Source organism: Sarcophilus harrisii, chromosome 1 (assembly GCF_902635505.1).
Source record: "Sarcophilus harrisii chromosome 1, mSarHar1.11, whole genome shotgun sequence".
Classification (NCBI taxonomy): domain Eukaryota; kingdom Metazoa; phylum Chordata; class Mammalia; order Dasyuromorphia; family Dasyuridae; genus Sarcophilus; species Sarcophilus harrisii.
Genome location: NC_045426.1, coordinates 270,289,518 through 270,306,366, shown reverse-complemented (window position 1 = coordinate 270,306,366; position 16,849 = coordinate 270,289,518). Strand labels below are relative to the sequence as shown.

Genomic DNA, 16,849 nt, shown 5'->3' with positions numbered 1-16,849 from the left:
TTAGTCGATGATTGATGAAAACAATCCAAAAGTCTGCCAGGGTATGAATACAACAGTTACAAATGACTATATTAACAACTGCATAGAAGCAACACTTACTGACCTTAACTTAGGCTTCTGTTTCCTTATCTGTAAAATGGGGGTTTAAAAGTCCTTTGTTGCTTCAAATCCAAGTAAACAAGTATTTTCTGTGGTAAGGATTCTAAGACTAGTTGTATATACATGCAATGTGCACACATTTTTTCCCTGTAAACCAACTTCTCAAACCTATATCAATTACTCAGCCTACAAGTTTCACTATATGAACTAATATTTAAAAAATTACACCGGGCCAAGAAGAAATAAATCTGGCTCTTTCTTTACAAGTTATTTTTAAGAAAAATATGAATTAGATGTGATAGCTCATTTACAGGCACATTTCTGAGAAAACAATAAACCCATGAGAAGTGTTTCTTAAAAAATCATTTTAGCTTTAGTCTATAAGATTCTACTAAGGAATGGCTTCTTAGCTGAATAGTTAATTTTAAGAAATGCATTGGATTTTCAATATTAAGATCAGGGCTTGCACTAGTCTAGTGACTTTGTCTCAAGTTTTCCCATCTATAAAGCAGAATAAATTTATTAGCTACTTACATAACTATTTCACATTGATAATACTTAAGCAACAGAAAACTTTACAGTTTATCAAAAAGAATGGCAAATAAGAACATTTATTAGAGACCATTCACAAAATTCTCAAAAATGCAAACATTACCAGTAACGTGATTCAAGGATTTATTAAGTCATACATGCAAACATACTGCTAACTGCATTAGCAAAAGATCAATGTAAAAACACTCCACAATTTTGCAACTTTTGCATCTTCAAAATTTTGTTCTAGTGGTTGAAAGGTTGTAGTTCAATATTGTATATTCTTGCCAGTGTCTAAGATGTACAGAACATTGTTAGCATTAGCACTAAGCTGACAGAACCTCACAGCCCCGGAGGTCATGTTACTAGGAAAAGCAATAGAAAGCATGTGTACATGTAAGTGAGGTCAAGAACAGGATCAACATTAATAGTGTTACAGTGTTGGGTAACCTGGCAATACAGTGATGTTTAAGAAGGTTCATCATATTTTAATTGCTAAAGTATATTAAAAAAAAAAAAATTTAAAAAGCTGCATCACATGATTTTTACACCTAGTTACTAGGAGACTAAAGAAAGCACATAATTGGAACAAAGGGTAACATGAAAAGAATGCGCTTTTTCTAAACTACAAAAATGCAAAGTTCTAATACATAATCAGAAAGATTTTAAAATACAAGTAGAGTTATATTGCTCAATAAGAAAGGGTGTGATGAAAAAAAGCATTTGTGGTTTTTTTTTTTTTTTTAAAACTAAGTTCACAACTGTGGGAATGACCAGTTCAGAGTTAATTAAATGAATGCCCTACTTGGGAAGAGGGAAAAAGAAAAAGCTTAGAAACAAAACACTTACCTAGAACAACAACCTTTCTTATCTACTGCATTTGACGGATGTTAACTGTTCTGCTTTTTAAAACTTTTTACCCGTGACAAATGTATTCAGTTTTCCACTCTTCAGTATACAATGTAGTGTAAATTAATCCTAGGTTTCAGAATATGTCAAAATACTGTCTTTATTCCTTGATGAAACCAAATTATTCCAAATAATACAACCCAAAACATTGCTCTTAAAGAGAACACTCCAATAACAAAAACACACACGGGAGTTCTGTTTGAAATCACAGCAAGAGCTTGATTCTTTAAGAATCTTTACTGTGAAAGCAAAAGATCAATCCAAAGATTATAATTTTGTTATACAGATTCCATTCTGATATACAGTACAATGTTATATAATGAACATGGGTTGATAAATTATTCAATGCATTAAACATTTTTACTAAGTATACTGTACTGTCTTACATATCTGAAAAATTAATTAGAAAGTGTTTTTGCATTTCCTACTATCAGAAATTAAACAGTCTTCTTAAAGACAAAGGTCTTTAAAAAACAGTTTAGTGCTTAGTGTTCATAGCACAACAATGCAACTTAGTTCAGTGGATATTTTGGCAACACTTAATCTGAGCAAGAACAGGGCTTTTGAAAAATAAGGCTTTAAGTAGGTTTGTCTTTTTTAAGAATTTAGTTGTAATAGAATGTGGAAAAAAAAATCATTCTCTAAAACTTTTAAACAAAACCATGAAATTATTGATTGGTTTTTATGGAAAGAAACTAATTTATAACAAAAACTTGGCATTGAGTGAATGCTCCACTGGTTAAGCAAAGCTTACAAAGGTTCAAAGGGGAATAGGGCAGGGCTGTGACATTTACAACAGCAGACATTTTCTCTTCCTCTTCTTGACAGGGGGTGGGCAAAGAACCGCTCTAATAGCTTCATCAAACACTGTCTTGAGGCCTCGCTGTGTAAGAGCTGAACATTCCAGATACTTTACAGCACCTGTAAAGAAACACAAGAAGTTAACATGAAAAGGAGGACATCATGATGGCATATTTGCCATATGATCTCTACTTTGCAGATTCCACCATGATTTGGCTACTACATTCAAATTCTCATAAATTCTCTAACCTCCATTTACATAATGCCACAATATCACAAAGTAGTCAGAAAATGTAAATGGTTAAGATTTCATACCAATCTCCTTTGCCATGGCTAGGCCCTGTGGGTAGGTAATTGGAGTCAGCTTCTTCTCCTTTAGTTTCTCAATCGTGTCTTTATCATCTCTAAGGTCAAGTTTGGTGCCCACTAAAATTATGGGAGTGTTAGGACAGTGGTGTCGTACTTCAGGATACCACTAAACGAAAGAAAGAAATGAAAATTATATAATGCAAAGTTTTAATTTCTGTTGTCTTGATAATGGCCACTAGCATGGCAGCCTGATGAAGCTAGGTTTCCAAAGGCTAACTATACCACCCCTCCAACACTGCCTCAACTACCCAATGATACTATGTACAGAACAAGGAATAGATACTTTTCCTTTTAAATCAGATATTTTACTTAAGGTACTTTAAAAAAGTATTCCCCTCCCCCCCAATTTTTCCGAAATCAGGATCACTAAACCTCCATTGGATTTAGTTTTTCCTAAAACTAACAAAATTTAGTGAAATAAAGGATTCTATGGGATTATAAAGCTGGCGGTGGACCTATGACTCTAGCAGTAAAATCATAGAGATGAATTAGAGTGATGAAAATTTATCACTGAACCTGTGCAGGTAAGCTTCAACTGGAATATTCCAAGAAGGACTGGTTCCTGAGTAATTTCAGTTAAAGTTAATGTCTTCATAGACACAGTAACAAATATTCCAGCCTCTAAAGAAGGAACCTACATTTCTGAAATGTGGAAGGAGGCCACCCATCCCACTAATTCCTCTCAATGGGAATTTAATTGAAGCAGGTCATAGTCATCGTTTGATACGACTTTTAAAATCTGTAGAATGTAGTCACACAGTTTTAAGATAAAACACAACATTCCCCTTAATGTAATATCAAGGACAACAAAAACCTTTTGATAACTTGTAATATTTATTCAAAACTATTTCTAGTTATTAAGAAACAACCCCTAAAACTATTTAAATACTAAAATAAAAAATTGAATTTTCCCTTACCTTTGCACGGACATTTTCAAATGATGCAGGACTCACAAGGGAAAAGCAAATTAAGAATACATCCTATTAAAGAAACACAAAAAACGAAGTTTAGGGGTGGGAGCGAAGTCTTTTATGCCAAGAACTCTTTCATTTAATTCTGTTACAACCAAGGTCCTTTCAAATTAAAAGTTATCCATCATTTTTGAAGGCAAACAGCTAAGAATATGAAGGATAAGAGAAAAGAATAAATACCATAGGAAGTATTATTGTTCAATTTTGTACAACTTACAAAGTATGAGAAAATGTGTCTATCCTGATCCAACTTTAAAGGTGTCATATAGCTATCAGCTAACAAATAGGCTATTAAACTCCAATGTACACATGCTAGTAGGTAAATTTAATTTCTACATTTTGCCCCCAATTAAAAGTTGTTCTGTGCCATCAAAATGTAATGTCAAGAGGTGGCAAAGGGGGAAAGTAGAAGGAATTATAAATCTAAAAAAGCATTTTCTTTCACTTTATTGTGTCACAAAATTTTATTTCAAAGCCCATTGATTAGAAAATTTTTAGTTACTTATATAAAATAGGCAGGGACCAGTTAAATAACATTTCTAAAATATACGCATTAAATATGAAAAGGTAGGGAGGGCACTGTACTACTCTGTTCATTATATCATGCCATTAAAGTGTAATTGACTAAAGCCAGTTCTCAAAACCATCCAAGTGAAATCTTGCACCTGAAAAGAAAAGGAAAATCCCATACTGGTTTTTTTTCAAGTCATTAAAAAAAAAAAAAAAAAAAAAAAAAAAAATCCAGGGCATGCACAAGCTCTCAAAGAAAGAATCCAAGCAGTGTTTCAGCACTCAGGTGGATTGCGCATCATTTCAAAGCAGTTAGGTTAGTTTACCACACCTGCACGGCTTAAGCAGTCATCACCCACTGTCATTCATAAACAGACCAATATATGACCATAACCAGGACACCAAAAGAGAAGAGGGAGTAAAGCAAGAATGTTAATGAGCTATGCTCCAAGCTTTTCACTCTCAAAATCTATGGTAATCTTGAAGTTTCACAGCTTGTTTTTAAATTACTTGCCATTCTCTGTACTTCCCCCACATATCCTCAATGGATGGAAGATACAGATTATTCAATAGTTCTTTAAATTTCTTTCGTTATGAAGGAATTAAAGCAGTAACTGCTTTAATTATGATTATTTGGGAAATCATTACCCTTTTCAAGGAAAGCTTTAACAGTGTTTGTTTTTCATTTCAAAAAGCAATAATAACCCTTGAATGAATTAAATATAAAACACTCAAGGGGCTTGAAGCTCAGGAAGCTATCCTACTAAGTGAAGTAAGGGAATAGATAAAGCTTGAAACTAAAAATTGAAAGTTTTACATACAGCGATTGGTTCGTCTTTCACCCTGGAGGTTATATCCTTACCATACGTGCCTCCAACCTAGTAATAGCATGAGAACTTGGTTTAAGTTTAGTAATAAACTAAAGGAAATTTCTTACCTGTTGTTACTTCTTAGAACTTTTCTCTCCTGACCTCAACTCTCCCATATAAGAGCACTGGGGGTCTTGTGCGAGGAAAACTAGAGCCTGGACTGGCTGACACTAGTAGTTGTGTGACCCTGGGCTAATCACTTCAATATTTTTGGACCTCAGTTTCTTTCATCTGTAAAATGAAGTGGTCAATGATCTGTAAGCCCCTTTTCAAGTGCTAACATTTTATGGTTCTAAAAATTTAAAGTAGATATTTATCTAAAGCAAATAGAACACAATATCAATTTGAGGAACTTTAGCTATATCTCTCCCAATTTAAGGGGGGGAGGGAGGGTTCGAAACCTAAAATTGTGATTCCACATGTAACATTCCTACCACATGAGTTAGTAACTGTTCTGTGATTCAGTTTGAAAGAATTATCTAAGGTAATGATAATTACTCAAGAGAATTGTCCAGGATTTACACAGACCATTTATATCAGAAGGAGGGGTCATCAAAGTTAGGTCACATTGATTATACCACATTGTCTGTCTCTTAGTGATATAAGGAGATATAGCATCAATGTGCTGACCACCAAGCTAAGTCTTTGCTAGTACCTGCAAGATAAGTACTATTATTATCCCCATTTTAAAGTTGAGGAAACTGAGACAAACAAATTACTTTCCCTGGGTCACACAGCTAGAAAGTGTCTCAAGGCCACATTTGAACTCGGGTTTTCTTGGCTATTGAACTAGCACCCAATCCATTACACTACTAGCTGCCTGTATGTAACGAGAGGCTTTTTTAAAAAGTAGGTAGTCACATTAGAAAGATTAAGAAACAAGGGAAGGACAACATTATGAAGGAGGGAGAAGACTAAGATTATTTCAATGATGTTTTAATTAAACTATATATCTCTGTCCTAGTCAGGATCTGAGCACAGCCATAGAGCAATATACATAAAGAAGTAACCAGGCTGCTGCTTGGTAGACTAGACAGGTCAGGTGTAGTACCTCTCTTGGGTGATTTCTGGTCACTACTTTATTTGGCCTTACTTTTTTCAAGACTTTATAAAGTCAAGAAAGATTTATGTCAAAACTCTATGCCAAAATACTCTGACATAACGCACAGAAGTAAAGTCTTTTCAGACATTCATTCTCTTAATACGGGTTTTATTTACCTTTTTCAACTATACTGCTTGACTCTTACACACTTAATGAAGTTAATATGCTTTAAATTTAATGGGGGAAGGAGGAGAGGAAATGCAATAATGAGAATAAATCATTTTTCACAGGATGAATTCAAATTTATTTGCCAAATTATTTCCTAGCTATAAATAATCAGATGGTCACCTCCAAAGAGAAGAGGGAAATAAACAGAATAAGCAGTCCATCCAACTAGTAGGAGAGGTTAAGGAATATTACCAAATCTTATGTTAAAAAGTACTGGTTGTTGCATCATGAAGCTTTCTTTGTACTTCTAAATATAATACTAGACTGTTAAACTCAACATTTAACGAACAACTCTCATGTACCAGAACAAAAAAAAAAAAAAAAAAAAAAAAGTGACTATCACAGACCGACACATGCCTGCTCTACATCCTTTATTTTAGCAGAAATATAACCAGGGAAGTCCCTATCAGTTTGAGCTCTCTTTCTTAAATCGAAACAGACCATTATCCTAAGACATATTCCTAATGACTCTCCCAACCAATTCAAATTATTTCCCTAGGACCAAATTCTCTTCTGGCTAAACAGCTCTCTTTCTTTCCTTCTATTCAAGAATTCTTACAGAACTCTGACTCATTTGTGGAATCCCTTAAAAAGGGAGACAGACAAAAGAAAACAATTTTCAAAAGAAAACAAAATTATACTCACCCTTCTGTGATACAAATATTTTTTTAAAAAGCCAACTATACATTTCCCTTCATCTTTGCATTTTAATTTTATTTTGCATTTATTTTTAATGTTTGGGGGCTAATTTAAGTCTTAGAATTCCTGTCCTGGATCAACCATATTAAATTTATTTTATTTTATACATGAATGTGGTTTGTGTCTTTATTACGTGGCCATCAATAAACTAATAAGGTAATAAAGGAACAAGCATTTAATCATATGTATCAGGTACTGTGCTAAATAAGCACTTTTCACAAATATTTTCATATGGAGGTAAGGGGCTATTCCTGTCCCCATGTTGTAATTGAAGAAATAGAGGTAAACACAGTTTAAGTGACTGTCCAAGGCCACGTGTAAACTTAAATTTTCCTTAGTGCACCATCCACTGAGTTACCTCGATCCCTCTAGGCAACTGGGACTATTTTGGAAGGTCAAAAATCATGTTTTATAACTTCAATTGAGCTGTTCTAAAACATAGGAAGTAACAACAATTCTGAATAGAAGACCACTTACAAAAAAGGATTCTCTTGAGGTGATTCTTTACTTATAAAACCAGAACCTTATATCTCAATCTTAAAATAATAATTCTTTCAGAAAGAGCACCACTGTAACAAATGCTACACAAATAGAATAAGGAGGGGAAAAAAGTTTTTAAGGAAGTCTCCTTCCTTATGCTGTTAAAATTGTAAACCCTATTTGGGCATTTACCACAAGTCTTATCTAAATTAACCTTTACATTTCTCAGTGCTCTCTCTATTCAGCAGATTTAATATGAATATACATACAAAACACTGAAAAGGAAACAACCTAGTTAAACTGAGAACTAGAGAAAAATCAAGCAGAAGACTCAATAAAGAAAAGAATAGTAGAAATTATATGAAGTCATCTGGCTGAGTGCACATCTAGCCAATGACATTTTTATATCACAGACCCCTTTGGTAATCTGGTAAGGCCTAAGGACTCCTCAAAATAGTATTCTGAATGCATAAATTAATTGCGAAATAGTTATCAATATAAAAAACCAGGTTGTAGATTCCAGGTCAAGAACTTAATCTGACCAAATCTAACATTGCCTCTGCATTGCCAAAATTCCTTTACAACATTCAAGATCACAGTATTTAGAATTAGGAAGAAACTTAGGAGCCATCTAGACCAACCCCCCCTCCCCCATTTTATAGAAGAAAACTGAAGGCCAGACAGGTTAAGTGACTCACCCAAAAGTGGGGAGAGGGTACCCACAAGGCTCTTTGCTTGGGGTTGGCCATCTAGGCAATCACCCCTCACATTTTGAAGAACACACCTTGTTCCTTCAGCCATCTGAGGTACACACAGGATGCCTGTTCCTAGTCTCTTACTGGTCCTCACCTCCAAAATCTTTTTAGGCCCACCCTCACCCCACTTCCCCTGTGCCTCCAAATCTGCTTTGCCTTCCTTAGCCCTTGTAGAAGCTATGGCTTTTCTCTTTAAGCAAAAGCTGATCTCTCTCCCAGTGCAAGAGCATCGGCAGTTACAATTGTCCTTTCTATCACAGTCCTTTTGCCCTGAGGCTTTTTTTCACACTGTGGCAACCCATCCTAAATTAAAGAACTTTTGATCATTATCTCTTCTAAAATCTAAATGCAGTGTTCTTTACATTATTCCGTATCTCTATCATGAACAGAACACTGCACTGGGAATAATAAAGTTTAGGTAAAAGATAGTCTTATGTTCTCATTAACTGGTAGCTTATTAAGATGAGATGAGAGCATCCTATTTATCTTTGTCAGTAGAGCTATCCTCATGTATGGATGATTCTGTGATGATTACCATTTTCTCAATGACTAATAAACTTTCACTCCCAATCAATCGACGCCCCCTCATCCATGTGATAATTTCCAAGTGACTTCCCATTTCTTCAATCCTCATTGCCTTCTTTTATGTCCATCTGCTTTAATCATGACCATTCCTCCTCCACTTGATTTCCTATCTTCCCACACATACCTTCCACTTGGTCTTATGGAATTTCCTGTTCATAAGTGGCAAACTTTCTTCCTCCCATCCATTTGTCTGTCCTTCTCTCCCTAGCTTTTGGCATTCACCGAGTTCTTTTTCTCACCTGGATGGCCCTGGCTGTTTTTTCTAATACTGGATATTCCTTCTTTTACAACCCCCAGACTTCAGATTTGTCTTGGAATTGAAATATTCTTTGCTTCCCTTATAGACTCTCCCTCTACTGCCTGTTATTTTCTTAGTTTAAATCTAAATTGTTTTCCATAACTGGTAATTCCATTTCATGGCTCCATCATGTCTTATCTTTCCATAGCACCTCTACTACTATTGCCACATTTCCTGGGTATGAATAAAACTTCCTAAACCTGTTTTGACTGGGAACAATATTTTTAAAAAATATTCTGATGAGACAGATAACATAAAGCATCCTGAAAAGAGCACCATGAAAATGTCAGGTATTTATACAAGTAGCAAAGCAAAACAAATGAACAAAACAAGTAATAAAGGAGAAATCTTTATTTGAAGTCAAGAGAAGGCAAGTCATTATTCCTCATCAGAAATGATGGGCTTGGTTAGATGAACCAGTTTTTAATATGTTGACAACTATTTCTAGGTAACTGGTTGGTTTCTTTTGTTATCACAGGCACATTATTTTATGCATTAAAAATAGTATTCTAAGACTGGGATTTCACCAGACTGGAAAAAGGGAACCTCAAAATCCTTTCAAGCTTTAAATCTATGATTCATTAAACATCATCTAGTTAAACACATAATGAACTCAGAATACCCAGGATTCTCTGTTTGAGGTATCACCCATGACAAGCCACTTAATTGCTTTTTCCAGTAGTCAACTGGGAATAATATTACTTATTAATGAAATAAAGAGCTTAAAATTGGAGCAACAAGATGGAGGACTAGATATTTTCTCCAATCCCCATGGCCTTTCAAACTTCCCCAATGTAGGGATTATGCACCATTAAATTAAAGCAACTTCAGCTATTTTCAGGGTCCATGATACCTAAAATCCAAAAAACCCAACAAAAAAACCACACAACCACAAACCCAGAAATTGATGCTCAATGATCCCGAGTTCCCTTAACACTCCTCCTACACTACAGACAAGCCTCACTAAACACTAGAAGATTCAAAGAAATAAGACATCAAAACCTGAATCCCTGGTCCCTGTCCCCTCCCTCTTTTTCAATGCTATAGAAATACTGACTATTGAAGTCTATTAAAGTCTGAAGACAAGAAGTTATATATAATTTAATAAACCAGATAAGCAGAGGTTATTTTTTTTTAACCCTGAACCACAGCTCTTCAGGATCAAGGTGTGTCAGAAATTGCAGTCCAGAAGCACTAAGGCTTTAAAGCTCTGAACAATCTGGTAGATCTGAACTGCTGGTCCCAGGGAAAGCCAGCTCTGAACTATCAGGGCTGGGTCAGTGGAACAAGTCATCAGGATGTGACACTGCATGTGGATTGTGTACAGCACCGCCCCAAACCTGAAGAAAAAGCAGCATTCAGCTGAGATCACCAGAGCAGAGAAGAGACTGAGAACTAACCCTTAAGAAACCTACAGTCAGGGAAGGAGGAGTCACTAATAAGCAATAAGGAAAATGGAAGGTGTATTTAAAGAGGGTTAAACAACCAAAACTATTAAACATTTCTTAAAGAAGCAATCTCCAATATCTTGAACATAGATAACTCACATTATCAACAGTAAAAAAACAAAAACAAAAACAAAAAAACAGAAGGAAATATGGCCTCCAGAACTACAGTAAATTAATTCAGGCAACTAATAATAGTGCAAAATGAATGACAATAATCCAACACTAAATGACAAGAGGATCCTGTGGGATCCGAGAACATGAAACCACAACATGCTGTTCTTGAGTGATTTAAAAGGAAAATGAGAATTTGCATCCTGCACAGCAAAAATCATGAGCAAAAAAGAAAATTCTAAACCTGCAATGGTAAACTTCATCAAAGAAACAAATACACAAAAGTAAAAGACAACCTAGAAGAGAAAAAGCAAAAAAACAAGAACATTAGAAGAAAATTTACAAATATTACAAGCAAAACATAGATCTCAAAGACAAGATGAGGAGAGACAACCAAAGGATCATGGGCTCCCCAGAAGAACATGATAGAACAAAAAGCCTTAACACAATAATGAAGAAAATAAAAGGAATTTATACAGAATTTCTGAACATAGAAAATGAAATTCCAATGGAAAGAATTTATAGAAGTCTGGGGGAAAAAAATCCAAAGCTGCAAATTCTAATTCACACAGTGATTAAATTAAAAAATTCAATCCTGAAACAAGTTCTGCAAGGAATCAGGAAAAAGCACCCACACACACACACATATACAATACCAAAAAGAGGCCATTTTAATAATGGGAGACTATTCTGCATCCCCTAAAAAAATGGACAGAATTGAATTATGTCATCCTAAGAGCATTCAAGTTTAGAATGAAACCCAGGTTGATGACTTCAACAAATGTGAGCTTAAGCATACCAGACAAAATATGGATATTCAATAATAAAAAGTGAAACATTTTCGAAAGAATACAAAAATTGAAATTATTTTCCTCTTCAACATCCCAAACAACAGAAATTCAGGAAATGTGAATAAGTATAGCAGTAAATAAGTCACTCCAACAAGAGTGACAACTAAAAGACCAGTAAGAGACTTTTTTCTAAATTTACACAAGGAAACTTGATGGAGATGACAATGAAGAGACAGGGTATTATAAACAGAATCTGGCAACACCCTACTTACAGAACGCTGCTTTTATAAGACTATATTACATAACATGGAAGGGTACAAGAGAGGGGGATAGGGGAATAGAGAGGAGTGAGTGATATGTGGAGGTCAAATCAAGAGAGGATGACCACCTCTGGTCTTGAAAAGAAAGAAGCCTTACAGGTGATTGGCAAGTCTCACAGGAGAGAAGAACTGAAAAAGGAAGGAAAGGCAGGAACCCTTTTTATAGGCAAGAGAGTTCTGCTGATGAATGCTTCTACAGGTGAAAGGAGATGAAGTCATCAACATTAGATAATACTTGGGAAAAGATTTGGTGCCTGAAAAGCCTAAGGAGGGGAGGGGGGGGAATTGAGAAGGAAGGAGAAGAAACACTGTGTCGGAACCCCTGGGCACAATTAGGCAGTCATATTAGGATCATGACTCAGAACGTAGTCCAAACAGAAAGAGATGATATGAAAAACAAAACAAACAAACAAAAAAAACAAAACTTTTTTTTTTTTGAAAGAACTGAAGGGGAGGAGAAAAAGTAGCTATCTGACAAATGCAAAAAAAAAGAGGAAGAAATAACTCGGTAAAAATGGGAAATGAACAAAACCTTCAGGGGAAAAGAGGGAATTAGATGAGGGGAAGAGCCAGTGGGAAAAATCTTTGAAATATGACAAAGTAATTGAAAAACATGATGCTGTGTTTACACCAGAAGAGGGGAAATAAAACTTTAAAAACCCCAAATTTTAGAAATAGATGGAAAAAATATAAAACTAATTCAAACCTTTATATATGAATGGATTAAACCATCCAATAAAATGAAAAAGAATGACAGACTTGATAAGAAAAAAACTCTATAATCTGTTGCCAACAAGAAACACATTTCAACAACAAAGATATACACAAAATAAAAGTGAGGAAGGGAAAAGAAAATTTCACTATACAGCATAAATAAAATAAAAGCAGCAGTGGCCACAATGTGTATACACACACTGCACATCTTTTAGACTAGTTTGTGCTGACCTCCCCTCCCCCCAAAACCCAGTAACTATTTGTTACATGGAATAGCTTTCCTAAAGAGGGATGGATACATGAGAAAACTACAGTGATATAAGAAATAGAAAATAATAAAGCAATTTAAAAAAAAAAAAAATTAAGTTCTACTATGGCCAAAGAGCAATCAAACTGTGCATACCCTTTGTCCCAGCAATTCCATTACTGTGTCTGGATCCCCAAGGAAATCATAAAGGAGGGAAATGTGCAAAAATGTTTGTAGCAGCTCTTTTGGTGGTAACAAAGAATTGGAAAAGGAATAGATGCCCATAAACTAAGGTATGGCTGAATAAGTTGAAATATATGAAGGTAATGGAATATTATTGTTTTGTAAAAAACAAGCTGATTTTAGAAGGGCCTGGAAATTGAATTGATGCTGAGTGAAACAAGCAGAACCAAGAATACAGTGTACACAATAACAGCAAGAATGTGTGATGATCAACTATGAAAGGCTTCGTCAGTGATCCAAAGCAATCCCCATAGACTTTGAACAGAAAATGACATCTGCATTAAGAAAGAGAACTGTGTTGATTGAATGTAAATCAACACATGCCATGTTCACTTTTTTCCCTTATTTTTTTTCTCTCTCCCATGGCTTTTCCCTTTTGCTCTGATTTTTCTCTACTAACATGACATAAGGCAATGTGTATTAAAAATAAACTTTAAAAAAAAAAAAAAAAGGTTTTTAAGTTCTACCCTCATTTCAGGTATTCTCATTAAATCCTGTACTTAGTAATCTTTTTAGAAAGTTTATTAAACAATAGAGTAACAGGAAGACTATACATAATTTATAGATTAAAAGACCTGAGAGGATAAAGGAACTAGAATTAATCTGGGGAAAAACGTGCTGCTAGTTGAGGCTGTAAGACCTCTTCTGATATTTAACTAGCTGTGTAACCTTGGGCAAATTTACTTAATCTCTCAGTAAAATAAGGCAACTGGAATAAATCCAATAGATTGGCTTTTAAGATCCCTGCTATATATTGGATTACCTGTGATGGATACGGGGGGTAAAGGAAGAAAAAATTTGGAACAAGGTTTTGCAAGGGTGAACGTTGAAAACTATTTTTGTATTTATTTGAAAATAAAAAGCTATTAAAAGGATCCCTGCTAGTTCTAAATTCATGGTATCAAGACACTGCTTTTTAGGGACAACCAAATATGTAAAAAACAGATTCTTCTCAGAAAACTACAGGAAAATAAAGAGATTTAAATAGAAATATGAAGGAGGTAGGTTGGATTTAAATTAGATATACAAGAGAGATAAATACTATTATGAATGAACATATATTATAAAAAAGCATACTGCAGGGGACTTCTGTTATTAAGATTTCTAATCATTTGCTCTTTCAGATATATTGACTATAAAAAAAACTAAAACAGAGCAAACTTGCGCCCTACTCCCCCCTTCCCAGGCTGAACTGCAATAAAATGTAATTGGGAAATATTTTAACAAAATAAGTTTACAATGCAACATGGGATGTTAATTTGAGGTTTCCTAAGTCAACCTACAGGCCAGAGATCTATTTCTAGTTGAGTTTGACATCACTGAACTAAAGGACTTCAAACTTCCAGTCCTATTGTTCAAACACCAAAAATCATTTAGCTTATAAATTTGTTGACACATATCCAACAAATTTAAGGTCCAGAAGTATTTCATTAAAAAAAAAAAAAAAAAAAAAAAAAAAAAAAAAAAGCCCTTCCTATTTTGAAATTTTTAATCCATTATATCTTTGGCAGCTTTTGTCTACTTTGGTCACTTAAATGAAGATGGACATTCAGTCTGCTCTTCAGACTTACTAGTATGGTGCTGTTTATCATAGAAATGGATTATTCTTTATTATAGACTCTGGAAAATATTCTTCTCTAAAAAGAATTATTTATTTTTCCCAATTAGGACTATTCTATCCTTTCCTATATTATACACATACATGTATGTATGTGTGTGTATCTTTTAAGAATCTATATTCACAATTCTTGAAACAACCATAATTCAAATGTTACTAATTATAATACCTCCTTAGAAAATCATCTAGTTCCATAAGAAATTCAAACTTAACTATAATGTCAAGTTTTGGCTTATGATCTAACCTTATATAATTTACTTCTTTGAGCTTCCATTTCTTTATAAAACTCATGACCTCTTTTTACTGCATTGAAAATCTAGTGAAATATAAGTACCACAAAAATTATTATTCATGGACTGAGAAAAAAGTAATCCCTGTTAACTTCATGATAACATAATTCTTCTAAATTTAATTATTTCAGTAGCAACAATATATTAGAAATGTGCTAAGCTATGCAGCCAATATAATTAGTGTCAATGTTCACAGAGAGTGTGCATAGAATTTTATCCTTCTATTGTATCTGAATTACAAAGTCTGGAACTGGGAGAGGAAAAATTTTTCCACGGATGAAACCAACGGGTTTACCTCTTCTTTAAATATTAGTTTGCTTTCTAGAATATAAGAGTTCCTCTTTGTCCTAAGTCAGACATGGAATATGGAGAGGGGGAAAAAAAGCAATTAAGAAATAAAACATCTGAGAAACAATTATAACAGGATAGCATCAGCTTCCCTTTCCTAATTTTATACATAATTATTTTCTGAACATTTAGAATAGTTGCAAAGACAGTCTAGAAGGGAGAAGATATTGCAATCAAGATTTGCTCCTAATTCATCAAGTATCCACTCTACATGTTGATTACCTGTATGTTTTCTGGAAACTGAGTTGAGAGGCTGCCCTTCACTGTTAACTTAAGACATTGTCCCAGAGGAGAAAAAATAAGGGTGGGGTGGGGTGGGGTGGGGTGGGGAGAGAAACCCTCACTCCATTCAGTATCTGTGTCATAGAATAATTTTTCTCACTTTCACAAGTGTTATGTCATGACAATACTTTTTTGTACTTTCCCACTTTTTGATAATATTCTATCAAATCAGTAGCTTGTGCCTGAAAGCAATATAAACTAAAGCAATAGGATCAAACTCAAGTAGAAAGAGGCCACTAAATTCTGAGGATTCCTGCATGTTACATATTGACTTAGCTTTAAAATAACATCTTTATTTTCTTGCATTTTTATTTATTTTGTTAAATATTTCCCAATTACATTTTAATCAGGTTCAGAATTATGAGAGCATTGTGGGCCTACATCATCTTATAGTACCCCATATACTGCAGAACAGATAAATTTCACCATAAGTCAAACTATGGCATAATGAGGACCAGGATGAATCCATGCTATACTAAATACTAAATACTTATAATAAAGTTCAATGATTTTCTAATTCTGGATCTGATCTCTCCAACTATTTCCAAGGGAATAATAAATCAAATAGTTTAAAATATGAACAAGATTTTCAGAAAGGACATGAGAAGTCAAACAATCCAAAAAGATGAATAACGGCACCCGAACAGAGACATATAGTGAGTTCATAACAGAAAAAGTGTGGTCACGAAGTGAAATAAAAATCAGGAATCCAGAGCAGGTCTTTTTGTGGTGGCAGGCAAAGAACTGAAAAGAAAATTTTTTTAAAGAGTCTAGGGCAAGATGATAAATGTGGAAATATGTATAGAAGAATTACACATGTTTAACAATATTAGATTACTTGCTGTCTAGAGGAGGGAGTAGGGTAAGAGAGGGAGAAAATTTTGGAACCCAAGGTTTTGCAAGAGTGAGTGTTGAAAAGTATCTTTGCATGTATTTGAAAAATTAAAAACAATGTAGGGCAGGGTTTAGCACATTAATGCTTGCATACCTAAACCTGTTTTTATATTTTATATTTTAAAATAGTTAATACTATAGTTAAAAAGGTAAAACTCATTCTTAGGCAATCCTGAGGTTTACTGGACCCCTAGCCTACCTAGTCTAGATGATCCTAGGATGTCACATTTTAGACCTGGACTCAGTCTTAGGAATATATCCACTAATTCCTGTTTTACATATTATTTTTCTAATCAACTATTATATTTAGGAAGATGAAGAGACTGGGAGGAAATGATTAAAAGTTTACAAAGGTGTGTGAGGAAATGATTAAAATTTACACAGGTCTGTATGTGAG

General features: G+C 34.3%; 1 protein-coding gene across 2 annotated transcripts in view; it reads right to left on the bottom strand.

Moving 5' to 3' along the window:
- Nucleotides 1-694: 694 nt before the first annotated feature.
- The window catches only part of RAC1 (Rac family small GTPase 1), a 41,977-nt gene continuing 25,822 nt past the window's right edge, over nucleotides 695-16,849 (bottom strand). The window contains exons 4-7 of one of the 2 annotated variants that reach the window (XM_031941902.1): nucleotides 5,012-5,068; nucleotides 3,627-3,689; nucleotides 2,656-2,815; nucleotides 695-2,460 (exon numbers count right to left, since the gene is read on the bottom strand). In XM_031941902.1, coding sequence (XP_031797762.1) covers nucleotides 2,330-2,460; nucleotides 2,656-2,815; nucleotides 3,627-3,689; nucleotides 5,012-5,068 — 411 coding nt within the window. In that variant the 3' untranslated portion in view covers nucleotides 695-2,329. The remainder of the gene's footprint in view (nucleotides 2,461-2,655; nucleotides 2,816-3,626; nucleotides 3,690-5,011; nucleotides 5,069-16,849) is intronic. The other variant, XM_031941905.1, reaches the window with a different exon arrangement.